At 26.8% G+C, this 17,844-nt stretch overlaps 2 protein-coding genes across 2 annotated transcripts; one reads left to right on the top strand and one right to left on the bottom strand.

Moving 5' to 3' along the window:
* Positions 1-3,335: 3,335 nt before the first annotated feature.
* LOC100166810 (3,2-trans-enoyl-CoA isomerase, mitochondrial-like) lies at positions 3,336-5,433 on the bottom strand. The gene is made up of 6 exons (NM_001204999.1): positions 5,090-5,433; positions 4,840-4,964; positions 4,629-4,775; positions 3,951-4,069; positions 3,684-3,865; positions 3,336-3,614 (listed from the first exon to the last, which is right to left on the bottom strand). Exons 1-6 carry the CDS (start codon positions 5,184-5,186, stop codon positions 3,457-3,459), a joined length of 828 nt encoding a protein of 275 aa, NP_001191928.1. The 5' UTR covers positions 5,187-5,433; the 3' UTR covers positions 3,336-3,456.
* Positions 5,434-8,607: 3,174 nt separating this feature from the next.
* Positions 8,608-15,576, top strand: LOC100160053 (mitotic spindle assembly checkpoint protein MAD1). The gene is made up of 11 exons (XM_001947585.5): positions 8,608-9,289; positions 9,354-9,535; positions 9,600-9,767; positions 10,548-10,751; positions 10,965-11,095; positions 11,184-11,459; positions 11,582-11,726; positions 11,787-12,127; positions 12,205-12,377; positions 12,437-12,627; positions 15,128-15,576. Exons 1-11 carry the CDS (start codon positions 9,100-9,102, stop codon positions 15,314-15,316), a joined length of 2,190 nt encoding a protein of 729 aa, XP_001947620.2. The 5' UTR covers positions 8,608-9,099; the 3' UTR covers positions 15,317-15,576.
* Positions 15,577-17,844: the final 2,268 nt, after the last annotated feature.

The following is a 17,844-nucleotide window of genomic DNA, read 5'->3' as shown; positions in this document are numbered from 1 at the left end:
GGGAAAAATGTTTGGGGTATTGTCAATTTCAACTTAAAGAAGTTTGAGTTAAACACATTAAATTATAATTGATTTTTACAATAAAAAATTCAGATATATTAATTTTGCACATTTTTCCAGAATATTTTTTTTGTGGATAATATTAAAATTGAATTTGAAGCAAGACTTTCATAGCCTGTAGGTGCCTTTTGCCTATAATAATAAAAATCAAAAGGAGAGATATAAGACATTGCAATAATTAAAAGTAAAACATTTTTTATTGTTTATTTTATATTAAGACATCGCTTCCTATGTATAAAATTTTAATTACAATATATGAGATTTACATCTTTTTTTTAAACAATGTCCATACATATATTTATCAAATTGCAACCATACAGTTTATTAACTGGGATTATTATTCCAAAAACTATTTAATATTTTTAAACACACTTTTATAGTAGAAATTAATATTAATTTTTCTTGTGATGTATTGTAATTTTTTTTTTATATTGTAACTAGAAAAAGCACAAAAAGACTGTTATTGTTGCTGAATTAACAACATTTATTTTATGAAACTATAACTACTATTATATATAATATTATGTAAATCAAAACAAAAAATAATGCAATTTTTATAAAATTCTTTTACTGAATATGGATTAAAATCAACATATTTTTTCTTAGGTAAAATTGAACGTGTTTACTATTAAGTTTAATATTATATTGTATAATATAACTTATATGAGTTCAAAATAAAATAAATTTAAAAAAAAAATCTAATTCAAGCTTAAATGCAGTTTAAGATTTTTGGTTTTTATTGTCATAGTAAGTACATTATTCATTATTATTTTGTTGTATAACAATCCATTGTGAAAATTTCTAGACAAATTGAATACCTAATGTTCAATTCTTATGTGTTTATTATTAACCATAAAATGTATTGTTCAGATTAGACATTGCCACATTGGACAATGCAATTTGTTGCCGAACAATATTTTATGATAATGTTTGTTCGTTTGATAACCTTTTAGAAACAAAACTACTGTCCAATTTTAAAAATTGATACTGTTACATAAACATTTAAAAGATAGGCCTTGAACAAGGAATACTGCCAGTTATTGCCAAACTTTTCATAAAAATATTAAAGCTAGGCACAATGCAATCAAGTTGAATACACCAACAGGTATAATAGGCTACCATTCATGTTCTCAACCTTCGGATTAATCTCAGTCCATAATGTACTATGTGTCCCTGCCCAAACTGACAGGTTGGCATGCGGCTCATAATTTTCTAATTAATTTCCCCTCCTCTCCCTCATTAGACTAAATTTAAATTACATTTTTTCTCTTCGCCCTCAATTTTTTATAATAAATTAATGCTTTTTTTTTATAATCTAATCATAATAAAAGCTATTCTCCCTTTTTCCTATTCAAACTTTACTTTTCTTCTGTTTTTTATTTTGTGCTGTTTTATATTAATCTTATTATAATTTATGATCGTTGAGAATTTGAGATACATTAACTCATTTTAGTATTTCTTCAAACAAACAGCAATCGAGGTCACATAACAATTGAACTGTTCAAATCAAGAATAATCTACTACATGATTTATAAATACTATTTCATTTTAGTAAGATCATTATGCAATATTAATTTATATAATTATACAATTATACAATTAACACAAGTCTTTTGACAGATTAAAAGTAATATTTATTAGATATAAAATAATTATAACTTATACAACTTTACAATGTTTCTGATTTCTAACCAATTCTTCATGTGATATAATTCTTTTATCATGAAGCACTCATTATTTTAAAAAGTATTGATGTTTTTGAAAATTCTACTCTTCTGGGTGACAAAATACAGTTTTAATTTATATTCCAATTCAGAAAAATGTTCTAAGTATCTCGATACATAAAAATCAAATTTATGGCAATTAGTTAATGAGTTATAACTTATGAGTATTAAAGTTTAGGTAAGTAGAGTAGTGGACCAACATTTTTCAGGGTAACCGCAAGAGCCGGATTGGTTAGGCAAATTACCAAGAAAACCCTGGGAGGCCGCTTAAAGTTTAGGCTGGTCGTTTGAGTGAAAATAAATTCATGTTTAAAATAGGATTGGCCACCTCTAAACTCATAACAATTTTGGGCCTGTGAATAAGCAAATGGGCGGCTTAGTCTCGATGGGGTGATTATACCGATCTGGCCCTGGTAACCACGATTCTGAGTGGAGCGAAGAAGCAAGTGGTTTTACAATGGTGTTTATTTTTTTTTTATATATATATATATGTCCTGTATACAAAATTTCTATCAGGAGTGCTTTGATTTCAACATATATATATAGTACATATATTTTAGAAAATTGGATCAAGATGGTACTTTAGAGAGGTAATTTTTCGATTTTCTCAATAGTTATTTAATGCCACAGGAAAAACTACCGACAAATTACGAAAAACCGCTAAAAATGGGATTTTAATTTCTAATGCTTTTATTATATAAATATAAATATTATATATACGCAATGTATGCGTGCTATGTACTATGTATATGACTACCCTGCCAGAAATTCTGCGCACGCTTATGCTGACATCCTCTCTCTTAATAATTAGATGAGAAAAATGAAAATGAAATTAAAAAAGGGAATGTATCTAGAATTGTGGGTTGGAACTATAAAATTGAAGTGTGAAAGGACTAAGGAGACTTAATAAATTGAATTGTGTCAATGTGTCTGATTAAAAAAAGCTGGATACATTTAACTCTATGAATAGGCTGGATATGGTAAAAATCATGAGACTTTTAGAGAATAAGTAGCAAATTATAGGAATTTTTGTTGAGCCCTTTTAATCGATAGTGAATCTAAAGATAATTGAAGTCCCAAAGAACAGATCTGTACTCGAGAATATATGGACAGACCAGGAACAATAGAAAACCTTTAACAAATGGTCCGATTTCAACTCAAAAGAGATGTTGCCTTAGGGTTTTAAATGTTTTACAAGAAAGATCTCCTGAATATAGAGTTATATTGTTTGGGGATAAATGAAAACTTTTGCCTTAGTCAAAATCAGAACTGATTGGGATTATCATGGATGGTACCAAATGGTGTAATCAACAGTAATTTGTTGGGCGAAACAAAAGTAAGTATTTAAAACATTTAGAGATTACTTAAGTATACATATTTTAATGGTTTCTTCACTTAAGACAATCAAGCCGTTACACTTAATTTAATTTAAAAAACATGCATTATGCTTATTGTACTTTTTTTTCAGTATAGATTGTAATGATTGTATAAGTTCTAGATTAAAAAAAAAAAGAAAAATTAATTTGAAATAATATCCATCAAAACATAAAATACTTTGCAAACACCGCCTTTATAAGATTTGTATTCATTTTATTTTTATAAAAATTGATATAGGTACCTATTTGTTTAATATTATAAAAAAATTAAATTAAAATTCCAAGTATAAATTATCTTATTTTTTTAAAGATTGTAAATAAAGTCCAAGACTTTTTTGGACATCTGGAGATTGCATGAATTTAAGAACAAAATCAAGATCTTTTTGCTTGTTATCAATTAGCCATTGAACAGTTGGTTGACGACTAATATCTTTAGTCATCTTAAATGCCCAAGCTGTAAAATAAATAGTGAAACATTATAATCTCTACAATTTAATTAAACGCATAATTAAATAATACTCACGAGATATCCTTTGAAAATTATTCAAAAATTGTGTTCCTTTCTTAAGAGCACTATCTGCATCTGGCAAACTTTCATCGATCAAACCAACTTGTAATGCTTCATCAGTAGTATACATTTTTCCTGTGGTCAATGACACTTCAGCTTTCCTTTGACCAATAACTGCAACCATAGTATCTTGAAACCTAGTAGATAATTAATACAAAATGTAATGAATTTAAGTATTATATTTAAGTTATTACTAAAATTATTTTGCTAATTTAAATTTACCATTTTGGAGCAACAATTCCTAATTTAGTCTCATTAAGTCCAATAGTATACTTTGGCCCAACCATAACTCTGTAATCACAACTCATGGCAAATAAGCAACCTCCTGCTGGACTATGACCCTTAGTATAATTTTAACAAAACGTAAGCAATAAGAATATATAAATTTTTTAACATTAAATAATAATAATAATAGGTCTTGGATGTAGCATTAATTGTATGTTATTATCTCAACACTCTAATTTGTTACTTCACAGTTTACACCTCGATTTGTTAAAAACAATGAGAGTAAAAACCAATATCTAAATGCTATTTTGAACAATATTATTTAATTTGTATTCAATTTAATGATATTATTTTAAATTACAATGTATTCAATCCGTAACCAAAAAAATAGTTGACTGCCAGGAATACTTTAAAAATAAAAATGAAAAAATGTTCAATTTTTATAATCCTCAAGTATAACATCCAAGCTCATCTAATAATAAATATTATTATTTTGACCTAAGTATATCTCACCATACTACATGCACTAACTTACACATATAAAATAATTATTTTTTAATACCTATAAAGTTTGAATCAATACAATTTTTTAATGTTTTTCAAGCATATTAATTCAAATTTTTATTGTTAATATAAATTGCAACACTTTAATCAATAAATATGTAATTGCTTTACATTAATGACAGCTACAGTAGGAAACGAGGCCATATAAAGCGAAAGCCATGTATCTTGTAGGACAGTCCAGAATTTGGCTAATCTATCAGGATTTGGATTATAAAATTCTGTTATATCTAATCCAGCACAAAAAACTTTCTGCAAACCCTGAAATTAAATTTTAATATAAAATAGTTAAGCATGTATATGTTTAATGTAAATTTATACATACTGATGTCAATATCATTCCTCGGATTTTATCTTTTTGTAATTTATTAAGCTGAGTATTAATTTCATCTAAAAACTCGAGGTTTAAACTATTAACGGGTGGCTTATTCATTGTCACAGTAGCTATGCCTATGAAAATTAAATTTAAATTTAAAATAAGCCGGTATCTCAGTATTTGGTATATATAAGGAGTAATAAAACAAAATAGATATATTGATGTAATAGAAAATTATAACTAGATTAAATAATGGTACCTGATTTTTCATCAACCGTAGACTGTAACATTGATTGGGAGACATGCCGACAATTGACAAATTTATTAGTATTGAGTAAAATATACCTTCTCAACATGTTAAATATTTTTTATAGTTAATATTTCAATTGAGGTCAATTAAAATAACAGAATATTTAAATGTTAATCAAATATAGATGCTATAACAAAAATAATTATTTAAGAAGTGAACAACTTGGAAGATAATACGAAATATTTTTATAAACAAAAATCAATGACAAATTAGCAAATAGTTAATGTTTTTAAAAAACTTGTGAATTGAGATTAAGCAACCTATTATTACATTATTACAGGATTTCTGGTATAATCTTGCTCTTATTTACATGGTCGGTCACATTGGTAAATTTCTTTGGAGTTACACCAACCTTGGATAAAAAATGATTATACCTGTGAAATATTTACTTATTTGTTATGACTTATCAGTAATTATTTAACAACAGCTGTTTAACGTTATCGTTTACAGGCAAACCAACAAGTTGTTGAATAATGCATATTATTGTTTTAAAAACTATTTATTTAAAATTTGTATTTTTAGTTTAAATAACTGTCTATTTAGTACATATTTTGTGTTGTTTAAGAGTTATTTTAAGTTTATTGTTTATCATAATATAGTACATTTATATCATAAATTCAGACAATTATTTAAAAAAATGTTAAAACTATTAATACTGTATAGATAAATGCTATTAGACAAATATAATTTCTTTCATTCAACTTGGTAATAAGTAATAAGTAAACATTACATAATCATAAACAACCATACAATTTGACAAAATCTTGAAAGTAATAATAATTTAAAAAATGTTTATTCAGTATAATATTAAAATTGTAGGCAATTTATATGTTACTGTGAATAATGTTATATTCTTAATGAGATTCTTATAACAAAATTAGGATATAAAATTAAAAATACAATAGTGATTTCCATTTATTGTAACATTTTATATTGATAAAAAAAATATAGATTATCATTATTTATTATACATAATAATGATACATTATAAATGGAATGTTTTTGTACAATATATCTTAATAAATAAGGACAATCAAACAATAAAATTAATAAAAATCTTTAGATCATCACATTGTAATGAGTGATAATATGGGTAATTGACAATATAATTTTACAATTTTTTATGTAGAAATTATTCAACTTTATCTGTTAAATCTGTGAATAAATAAGATTTCCGTGATTTCTCAATTCCGGTTAAACAATTTCCAATAAGAAATTGTTTGTGAATTTCAGTTAAATATTTGATTGCACTCTGATACATTCTTTCTGATATTTGTATTTCTGTCACAAAGTAATCATTCCTCCATTTTTCCACAAAATCCGTAGATGTATGCCAAATAATACTTGAGCAATTTTTCCTTTCAAGTGTAAGAATGTTATTACAATTAGGATTTAAAGCAATAGCGAATTCACTTTTTTTAATGACTTTCATTAATATATAATGAAAGACATTTTCAGAATCCTTGAATTTCATTATAACATGTGAAATTGGTCCAAGCATTGTTTTAACAATATCATCAATTAAAATAGCAAAACAGTCATATGGTGGGGCATAGGTTTGTTCATCATTATTTCCAAATTTAAAACTGACAGAGTCTAACCACAATCTTAGACCATATTCTACACATACACCTAAACACAAATTACAGTTTTTACATTTGACGGAATTCGATGATGTCCAATGTTTATTTCTAATATAGATTGATACTTTGTCGAAGTAACAGTCATCTTCTTGCGGATGAAAAACCAAATTGTCAGTACCTCCGTGACAAAACATATGATCAACTTCATATAACTCTACTGGTAAGACTCTACGAAAATTAAATGATTTTGTGTCAAATAACTTTTGACATGAGCAACATGTAATGAAGACTTCTTCAGCACTTTTCACTTCAGGCATGTATTTGGGTACAAATGAGAAGCAAGACGATTCAATTTTGGGGCAACTATTCAACTGTGCACGAAACAGCAATTTGTTGCCATATACTTTGATATCTCTAACTTCATCTTCTTCAAGTGTATATTCTTTAATGTTTAAAATGTATATATCTTTTTCTGCTAATGTTATAGTAATTGATTTTACATCAATTTCGATGTCATAATCAATTGGTACATTATCAGAAAATGTTATATAAACTTGACATGATAATACATATATTTCAAATTCAATACATACATGTTTAATGTGCATTTTGAGGCATATAAACAATTAAATTAAATATAATTTATATAGGACAAATAAAAACAGTCCGTTGATGTTAATAAACTAATAAAAACTATGAAAATTCAAATTAAAAGTAACAGTTAATAAAATCTGATAAATCGTTTGTCTTAACAAAAATTGAGATTCCGGATCCCCAAGAGATGAAGTCAAGAATTAAAAATTAGAAATTGGATAAATTAAATTTAAACAAAAAACATTTAAATCCAACAAAAAAGTGTAAAACTAAAAACCATAACCTCAAATCTCAATATTTTTGTATTAAGCACTTATCACCTCCTTCTATCAGGCTTATTATCTTCTTTGAAAAAAGATAATAATGTTCACATTAAATTTGTCCATTCATGTTGTGTACCAATATTACTATAACCACAGAATATATTTCATATATTCTGTGCTATAACTATATATATCTATGATTATTAATTATTATACCTATACACCAAAACACAGCAGATTATTATATTCTGTGCTAAGATGATTCCGGCTTAACTACATTGTGGATACATAATAAATCATTACAATTTATAGTGACTATAGACGACAACGTTATTTATATCTATATTTTATAACTAATGTTTGTAAATCTTAAAACACATTTAAATTATAACGCCGATTTGTATTTGATCAATTAATATCAAAGCATATAATATAAGACGATCCTTTTGAAGCTACAATGCTACATGGTATTAACGACAAAATATTATAATAATAATAACATTCCTAAAGTATTATTACAATGTCATTCTGTAGAAATAACATTCCGTACATTTCACAGATTTATATGATATAGTATAGTTACTGTAGTGTAGTATAGAATACGTCTGTGGTATATTAACCACGATTTAACTAATTAATATATACAGGTTACTCAACGCCGTATATGTATATAGAAACTATATAAATATAGTGCGTTTCCGTCTGGAACAATAATGTTCCGTTGAGTCTTAAGTGTCTTGTTACTGGTCACGTCCTGTATACATAGATAATCTATGCCCAGAGAAATATTATACTAGGCCTTAGAAAATAGAAGATCTTATAATATAAGCATAAATCTGAATAATATAAATAATGAATACAAAATAATATTGTAAACCCCATTATTTAAGATACAGTGGTAAATCCCTACGATCTTCGCATGTGTTGTACATTTGTACATTTGATGTAATTTCGTATAGTTCAAGTGTAACACCCCTATACGATATCACCAAAGCAGTTAACTGTTGTGGTTTGTATATTATGGCTGCAGCAGCTGCACGCCTGCATGATATAATAACATATTATCGTGTAACAGACACTAGACAGTCGGCAGTTCTTCAATTTTCAGTCTACTTGACTACTTTAGTTGAATTCTAAAGTCTAAATTACTTAAAGTTGAACTGATTGAATCGCTTAACAGTAATATTAGTAAACTCTTTAACACTTTAGTAGTCTTTAATAGTAATTGCTAATCGGCAGACGATTTCTTCCGGAGAATGGACATTAATCGTTATAGTCTATCACACTTGTTTAAAGATGAATTATTAAGTTAACATGTTGTTTGACGTTTATTAAAATATTGTTTAAAGGTTTTTTTTTATTTTTTTATTCCTGTATTACGTTTTTGTTTTGATAATTATTACATCGATAACTTTAAACTGCATTATGGTTTTTCAATAAAAAATTTAATACTTTTAATTGTACGCAAATAGTTTTTTGTTAATTCTATTAACAGCTCTACTTCTAAATCATAATCATAATGAATAAATCTAAAGATAATGATCAAACATTTGTAATTAAAATATTGGATGATTTGCGATCGAATAATAATCGGACAAAGTCGTCGGGGATGAGATATGATACCAGCATGATGTCTTCAAATGATTCATTGTTACTATCAAATAAACGACGACGATCTTGCAGTCCTGATCTACAAGAATCTATACTCAGTATGTTTGAACATTTGAATAATAAAAACTTATATTGTTATTAATAAAAATGTTGTATTTTCAGCACCTATAACTTCACCGTGGGAATCTCGTCGCATAAAACAAGAGTTGATTAATGCTCGTGCAGAAATTGCTTCACTCCAAGAAAGAAATAAGACTCTTTTCAATCTTAAAAAAGAATCTGATATTTTATTTGAAAAAGAAAAGTCTGCTTTAGAACACAACATCAATAAATCAAAATTAACGGTTTGAAATATTTTAAAGACAATATTTGTTTATATATTTTACGATTTTGTTTAAATGATTTTAGATTGATCAGTTGGATAACAGGCTTAAAGAAATCCGATACGAAAAATCAAATTTAAAAGAAGAAAATGATAATTTAATGAAAAAACTTGAGTCCTTAATGGAAGAAAACCGGAGTTATACATCAAATCTGGAGAAAGAAAATAAGGAACTCGAAGATAAACTAACCAGCGTAAATATTTGAATTATATTTCTCATAATTTTGTACACTTTTTGGTAGAAATTTAATTAACCATACTTTGAGAATCTTGATTTTTTATAGTCTTATTTATTTAATTTTAAATTAGACATTATTCAAAATTAAAATAGCATAATACTGTTTAGTATAATTATTTATTAGTAGTGTAACTCAGTATAAATATAGTATACAATATTATATATAAACACTTTTCCTGTGGATCACACAAAATGACGTCTTTTAGAACCATCCACGAGTGCTGAATGGCACCATAATATGTCATTGTTATTAACTTACTGTTCTAAGAGTGTTGAAATAGTTTTTATGTGCCATGACCCAAGGTGTTTTTGGAAGTGGTGATTCTGTTCACCAGAAAAAAGTGTGTGAAAACATCATGAATATAGTTAGTAGTGTAATTGCAGGATTAAATTCTTTTAATATGGTCATAGTAGGCTGCATGTTAGTAAAAGTAAACGTGGGTGGTTCTTGGTGGGTCTCATATGAATAGACAATTGTCGACCCCAACAAGAAAAATGGTTAGCCATGCCACTATTTGTTATTTTATGGTCTATAATCCACTGATTCAAAAAAATGCCTAATTTGATTTGTAAATTAAAAAATTAATTTTGTAAAAAAAAATCCTTATGACTTCAAATTATAATAAATTACATAATAGGCAATTTACCAAATAATGTCCATAATCTATAAGTAAAAGTGTAAAATGTTAATTATGTCTATTATTAAATTAAAAATTTTTAAAAACAATATTTATAGGTGACTTTAGAGCTTACAAAATACCAAAATGAAAGTGCATCAAGAAATTGTACCGATTATGAATTAAATGAACTAAAAAAAACTCTACGGTCAAATGAAAAGTACATTGAAGAATTAACTAGCAATTTGAGAAAAAAACAAATTGAAATTAATACATTAGAAAATGATCAAGTGAAAATGAACACCGCAAATCAAAGAATTAAAGTAATTAAAATGATTTAATGTAAAACAAAAAAAAATAATTTATATAACGTAGGTTATTCTTTATTTGTTTGTACGTGTTCATATTTTAGTTAGTTATTTGTAACTATACCTAATTGTTGGAACATATTAAATAGCTTCTTTTATATTTTTTTATTACATAGATTGGCTATTTGTTCTTTTTTAAAACTACAGGCTAATTATTTTTATTTTTAGTGTTTGGAAAATGAATTAGCTTCTTTACAAGAAAGTGCTATGGTAGTTAACGCCCAACGAGAAAAATTGAAACGGTTTAATTCTATGGAAAATGAACTCATTTCATTAAGAGAAGAAGTAGCTATTTACAGGTGACAATTTACTTTTACACTTTATTGTGAAAAAATCAAATGTTATAAAATTAAAAATAATATATATATATATATTTTAATTTCTTAGAAATGATGTAAAGCAAACAGAAATTTTGGAAAATAAAGTTGCTACTCTTGAAAGTAAATTAAACAAACATGAGTTAATTGAAAAAGAAGCTATGCAATTACGATCAAGTTTAGCAGTTAGTGAAGATCGTTTGAAAACATGGATAGATGTTTGCCGAGAAGTCTGTGAAAATGTTACTGAAACTCAGTGTTATCCAGAATATTTGCGTTACTATGTTGACAATCTAAAAAAAAAAGATCTATTATTAGTCAATGAGAAAGGAGAATTACAGACCAGGTAAGATGTTGTTAAAATATTTAACTTTTGTCATTATTGTCATCTACTGTTAGTAAAGAATTATTTTTATTTATTTTCATACAATATTTGTCTGTCAGTATAATTCATAATATATTTTATAGTATTGCTCGATTGGAATTAAAACTTAAGCAGATGGAGGCTATGTTGCTTAAAGCAAGAGAACAACTAATCATTGGAACAAATAATAATAACAAAAATGAATTAACCATTAAACGGTTAAAGAAACAAAACTACATTATTACTTGGGTATTTATAAATTGTATAAATAATTATAGTTTATATTTAATTAATAAACCAATATTTTAGGAACGCAATGATTTGAGAGAACTTTTAGATTCATTTCAAAAAGAAGTAACTGTCATAGGCAATATGAATGGTGAAGATACTAGAATTGAAGTATTAGAAAAAGCTATAAATGGTTACAAATTGCGTATGAATCAAATTGAGACAGATCCATCTATGTATGTGCCAATTGATAATAATAAACGCTGGATAGATGAAAAAAATTTACTTTTAAAAGAAAAAGAAGAACTTATTAATAAATATAAACAATTGGAAGCCAAATGTATTGATTTAAATGATCAAATAGATCATAGAGCTTTGAAAGGAGATTTTAATTTAAAAGAAACTAAAGTGTTACATTTCAAGTATGTACCATTTATCACTCATCCCATATTAAGTTTCAACAATTATCTAATTAATTCTTTTAAATGTTTTTTTGTAGAATGAATCCCGCATCCGAAGGATTTAACCATTATCAAAATGAATTAGCCAAAGCTAAACAAGAAATAGAAAAATTAAAGGAACGAATTAAAGCTATGCAAGAAGGTATTTCTATGAATCTGACACAAGTAGTAGATAATAGAGTTGAAACAAATGCATCTCAGGAAGTAGAAGGTTAGTACATTTTTTTTAAAGTTATATACATTTTAATTTATGGTGTTTATTACATTTAGGACTTAAAGAAAAATTAAAATCTCAAGAAATTCAAAATCAAAGGCTACGTGAAGTTTTTAAAAAGAGTAGTCAAGAATTTAGAGAGTCTGTTTACACATTGTTAGGTTTTAAGGTTGATGGACTTCAGAATAATATGTATAGACTTACAAGTCAATTTGCTTTTCATGAGGAAGACAACTTAATGTTCCAAGTATTTATTTGTTTTATAAGTAATCGAATATTTTTTTTTTTTGCAATCTGTAGATAATTAGTGTCGATAATTAAATTTGATGTAACATAAAATACCTGAAGGGGCACCAGACCTTTCTAACCTGACCTGAACATGTATTATTAAGAGCTATGGTTATACAATTTAATTTAATTTATTAAACTCTGAGTAGGTTTAGATGCTAGTTTGGATTGCTTGGGTACAGTATTAGGTTGAAGTTGAGAAGATGATTCTGTTGTGATGATGTTGCATTCTGAAATTAAGTGTGAAGTACAATAGGAGGTGGTGTTTTTTTTATAGCTTTTATGTTTAGGTCTGCGTGCCAAGTTGTTGGTGATGAACCAAAGTCTTTTAGTAACCAATGTGTACGAATGGTTGTATTGACGTTAGATAATTTGTAATTAATACCGTGAATACCATACTATCAGATTGGCTTATACAGCATTTTTACAGTAGAAGGCGGTATGAAATGTTTAAATTAGATTGGTGGAATGATCTTAAAATGTGTAGATGAGAATTGAGTCGCTTGAGTTTACATTTGAGATGAGTGTTGTCAGTCTTCTATCAAGTTTAAAATCAAGATATCGATGGCGACAATGCATAAGCGACACTTTTTACGAAATCTACTTTTTGTAATTAGGGCATAAGCGACGTCATTCTCTATCGATACGATTATTTGTTAGGATATAAAACGAAAATTTAGATTTGGACATAAGCGCCAAAGCGTTAAATTAATTAACAGGTATGTGAATAAATAGGGAATAAGCGACATTTAGTTTTAAATGTTGGCATAAGCGCCATAGGATTTTACTTTATGGGGCCTAAGCGACAATAGCATTATTAAAGTTAATAATAGGTTTTATATAAAAAAACTATTTTATGTTTTCTGTTCGGTTGACAATAAGTTATAATCATGGTTTAAGATACACAACCGTGGTATATCTACAGACGTGGTAATAATAATATAAAAAATAATCAAAATAATACGTCATAATCTTAAAAAATTCAATATCGTATGAAGTTATTAACATTTGATTCCAAAGAGAATATTTATTTACGTTTCTATTAAAAATTAAAATGTCTTTGTACTTTGTCTTTGCAGAGTATAACAAAATGTCAGGCGGTGTGCCGGTTTCGGAACTTGTAAAATAGCTATACACGTAATAGCGTATAGCCTACATAAGTACGGCTGTTTTATACTTTAAACAACGCTACTAGGCATTAAGTTTATAAATATAATATATTGTTAGGGCTAGAATTTCTAGGCATTCGCATGTTTTTTTTTCTTGAGTCAAAATTGGTTGATTGGCAGATATGTCCATGATTTGGATTATTCTCGATTAAATTAAACAATTTTTTTTTGTATATTTTGAACATAATGCAAATAATTGCATAGTTCAATATTTTTTAAATCTTATGATTGGTTATAACCATTTATATGTAATATTTAATTAAATTCGAGTCAGGTTTTTGTTTTATTTTTAATTTTTAACTGATTTTCTATGATTTTGTAAAACTGCAATATTCTGGAATAATTAAAATTTTAAAATTCAAAAGTAAGTTCATTTTCTCTTAATATACAGGGAAGAAAATTAATAGGGCATAAGCACCAAAATACTAGAACTAAAATTACAAGTAAGGAAATTAATGAGGCATAAGCGCCAAATTATATAATAATACTCAATCCTTACTGATATAAGTGTTAAACTAAAAAAATGGAAGAACGATCGTCTTAAATAGAGTACAAATTGTCTTTTTTATTCTTATCATATTTTTCTAAATTTAAAATATAATCTACAAAATGTAATTATTGTTAAAAAACAGTTTTTTGGCTCTCCTGAATAATTTCAAAAATGTCGCTTATGCCCTTTTCCATTGTCACCATCAATATTTTATTTCAGTTAGTTGAGGAATAATTTTGTTGTATTTTATAGCTAGACAGCGACAATCCTTCGGTAAAGTATTAGTCAGAAAGACGATTATTTTGTGATAAGATCGTGTCCTGGAGGTTCGTTATTTGTGACTGAGATCATTTTACCAGGAGGATTGTTTAACTGAGATGCTATGAATTGGTTTGGCCTGATGTATCAACGTTAAGGGAATCTCCTTCGCTAGTATTAGATTTATTTGGCGAAACAGTAGGTTTATTTGACACTAGTGAAACTATATGCGAAACTGGAAAAATTAGCTAAAGGAAAGTATAGAGGACTGTCCAGTTTCCAGGCAGTAAATCACTGTGTACAATTAACTAACATTATTGATTTTGGTAATTAATTAAGTTTAAAAAAATAGGAAATAGTAGCTCTGGATTGCGGGAAGTTCTTTATGTGATCCTGGAGTATAATAACTATATTTTGGCCAGATTAAATTTTTTAAAATAGAAAAAAGAAGTAGAATTTAATGTAATGGTCGATGAAATTAAAATATTTAACTGCACACATACTCAATGATACAAAATTAACTGATATATTTTTATTTTTAGTTAAATGAAGGTTCAATGAATTTGCTAGAAACTCCTTTTTCAAAAACTATTGAAGAAATGATAGCCTTACACCTTGGTCAACAACGTTCAATACCAGTTTTACTATCTAGTCTGACTATTGACTTGTTTAGTAAGCAAAGCATGATCATGACTGCTGATTCAACAAGGCTTGAATCAGCCATCAACTAGACTAAAAATTCAACATGACTTGAAATAGCCATCTATCAATATTTATTTTTAGATAAATGTATAAATGTTAAATATAACTATTTTTTTATTTTCAAGAATTTACAAGAACTCTGAATCCAGAATTAAATAAAAAAAAAAAATCTTCCATGTATAATAATAATATTATATTGATTGACTTGCATCAAAAAATACTTTATAAATGTTTGCATTACATAGTATTATTAAATAAATTATTTAATAAATAATACATTCAACCATGCTTTTGTAAATTATTTTTTTTTGGTTTAATTTGGTTTAATGTTTATTATCACTCGATAACATAGACGGAAATTTTATTAATTTCTATCAGTATTTAAAAGTTTAAATTTTAAAGTAATCACATCCTAAAAATCCTATAATAGTGGCAAAAATATATTATTTTTTTATTTATTAGAATATACGGGCTAGGCCCTTTTTTATATAGACAAAACTGGTAATAATGGTCATACAATGTAATCAAACTGATTTTTTGATTTTTGTTACCAGGAGTCTAGGTAAGTTGTTGTCCCACCTAATAGGTTTATCTAAAGGGGCGGTGGAGGTTGCCATTCAAAAAAAGCACACTGCAATCAATATTTTGAAACATAAATTATAAATCTTACATAAAACATGTCTGGTAAATTGCTTTGGCCTTTGGGTGTATAGTGAGTGCAGTTGTACAAATCTATTTTAAAAATTTTAGGTGTGCACTTATAAAGTATTATCCAATCTACTTGGATCAATTGGTAATTTACCAAACTACCACTATTTTTGCATATTTTTGTATATTATGAGAACAATTATGTACGGGATGACCTTGTATTAAATGTTTATTAATCTTTTTGACTAGGTTTATAAATGTTTATCATTACTTGAAAAATTAAAATACCTATTAGTTAATAGCTTAAATGTAGCCTAAATATTTCTTAAATTGTATTGAATTGGTATAGATAATGATAACCTAAGTTGAAATTAAGTGGAATGTTACTACTTACTTTAATTATTACTTTTTGAATTTCATATATTTAAGGAAACTAAAATAATTTTTTAATGAGAGATTATTTTACACAATTATTATAACATTTGAATATCCAATTTATTAAAAATTTAGACAGACAGAAAAAGAATATTTGTGGAATTACACATTTTTTTTTTATAATTCTTGTTAGCAAAACTTATTTGGAAGATGGAACTATGCAATTCTGTTTTTCCCAATTATTAAGAAAAGTTTTTCCTGTAACTTGAGTTTTTAAAAGCCCTTTCACCTAGGTTCCTTATAACTCAAGTGTTGTAAAAAAGTTGAGCGTTAATCCATAATAAATTTTCAGAGCGTCTGAAATTAAAATGTTGACAAAATTCATCAAAATCCCAATAATATACAAATTATTTTGACTTAGAAATTCATAAAAATGTTACTATGTATATCTAAAATTTGAAATTATTATCATTTATGATTTTTTTTTTTTTTAAATTTTGATTTAATTGCCGTTTGGGGCAATGAAACTGCTTCGATTTTCTTTAACAGTATCTCATTCGATGGAAAAGTGAATATATTTGGTGATATTGGAGGTAAAAAGCACTAGTTTTAAAAAGCACCGGGAAAACAATAAAAATCATGAAAACTTTTTTGGTGTAACTAAGAAAAATGACCGTAGATACACGTCATAATACTTGGAAAATATTTTGAGTCGTTTTGAGTTGTTTACGAACATTTTTAGTTTTTGTTTCTATAATTTTCAATAGTATGTAGCCATCTAATAAGACAGGAACAATAATAAATAATCATATAAATGTTCACTGTTCAGGAATATCGATATATAACTTTTTTTTTAATTTCCACTTGCGACAATATGCGAGGAACCTTCTATTAAAATATGTTTGACTGGGCGGACATTTTTTTATCGAAAAAAACTAGTAAGAATCATATCTAGAAATACATGAAAATATCTAGATAGTTTAATAACGTGTGTACAATAATAAAATGTTTTAAGGTATTCACAATTCTTAAATTAATTAATAAGCACGACAAAATAGATAGGTATGTCAGTTACTTTTTGATACGCATCATGTTCGCCTGACCACTTCTTGCCCCGTCTATTAGCTGGATCGCCGCTCTATGTTGGCCAATGAAATGAGGCGAACTACGGCTATGGTTGATAAGGGAGGGATGCGCTGACCGTACTGCGTCTTGTATTGTTGCTGTTGGCTGTTTTGTCTATTTACTGCAATATTATTTTCTGGGACTTTTTCATTCTGGTACTTTTAAATTCTGTATTTTTATTTTCTGTATTTAAACACTCTGTAAATTTATATTCTGGCGGTTTATTTTCTAGAATATAATATGCACCCGTTTAATCAGTGATCACTATTCACTGCTTATAATTAAAAAAAAATTGCCGTACTCCACAGTTCAGCAGCTGAACTACGTTGTTGTTGTTGTTGTTGTTTATAATCAATGATTCAAGTCATTCAAGAGTTGTGATAGAGTGAACGATTGATAATTATTGTAT

Source organism: Acyrthosiphon pisum, chromosome A1, assembly GCF_005508785.2.
Source record: "Acyrthosiphon pisum isolate AL4f chromosome A1, pea_aphid_22Mar2018_4r6ur, whole genome shotgun sequence".
In the NCBI taxonomy this organism is placed as follows: Eukaryota; Metazoa; Arthropoda; class Insecta; order Hemiptera; family Aphididae; genus Acyrthosiphon; species Acyrthosiphon pisum.
This window is presented reverse-complemented; position numbering and strand designations above follow the sequence as displayed.

What these genes read in the sequence shown, in the direction of transcription:
- LOC100166810 (NM_001204999.1), bottom strand. Translation starts at nt 5,186, where the DNA reads ATGTTGAGAAGGTATATTTTACTCAATACTAATAAATTTGTCAATTGT. An exon ending in GAGGAATGATATTGACATCA is followed by an intron (nt 4,776 to 4,839) that starts GTATGTATAAAT and finishes ATTTAATTTCAG; the next exon opens with GGTTTGCAGAAAGTTTTTTG. An exon ending in GGAATTGTTGCTCCAAAATG is followed by an intron (nt 3,866 to 3,950) that starts GTAAATTTAAAT and finishes ATTATCTACTAG; the next exon opens with GTTTCAAGATACTATGGTTG.
- LOC100160053 (XM_001947585.5), top strand. Translation starts at nt 9,100, where the DNA reads ATGAATAAATCTAAAGATAATGATCAAACATTTGTAATTAAAATATTG. An exon ending in TCTACAAGAATCTATACTCA is followed by an intron (nt 9,290 to 9,353) that starts GTATGTTTGAAC and finishes TTGTATTTTCAG; the next exon opens with CACCTATAACTTCACCGTGG. An exon ending in AAGACAACTTAATGTTCCAA is followed by an intron (nt 12,628 to 15,127) that starts GTATTTATTTGT and finishes TTTTATTTTTAG; the next exon opens with TTAAATGAAGGTTCAATGAA.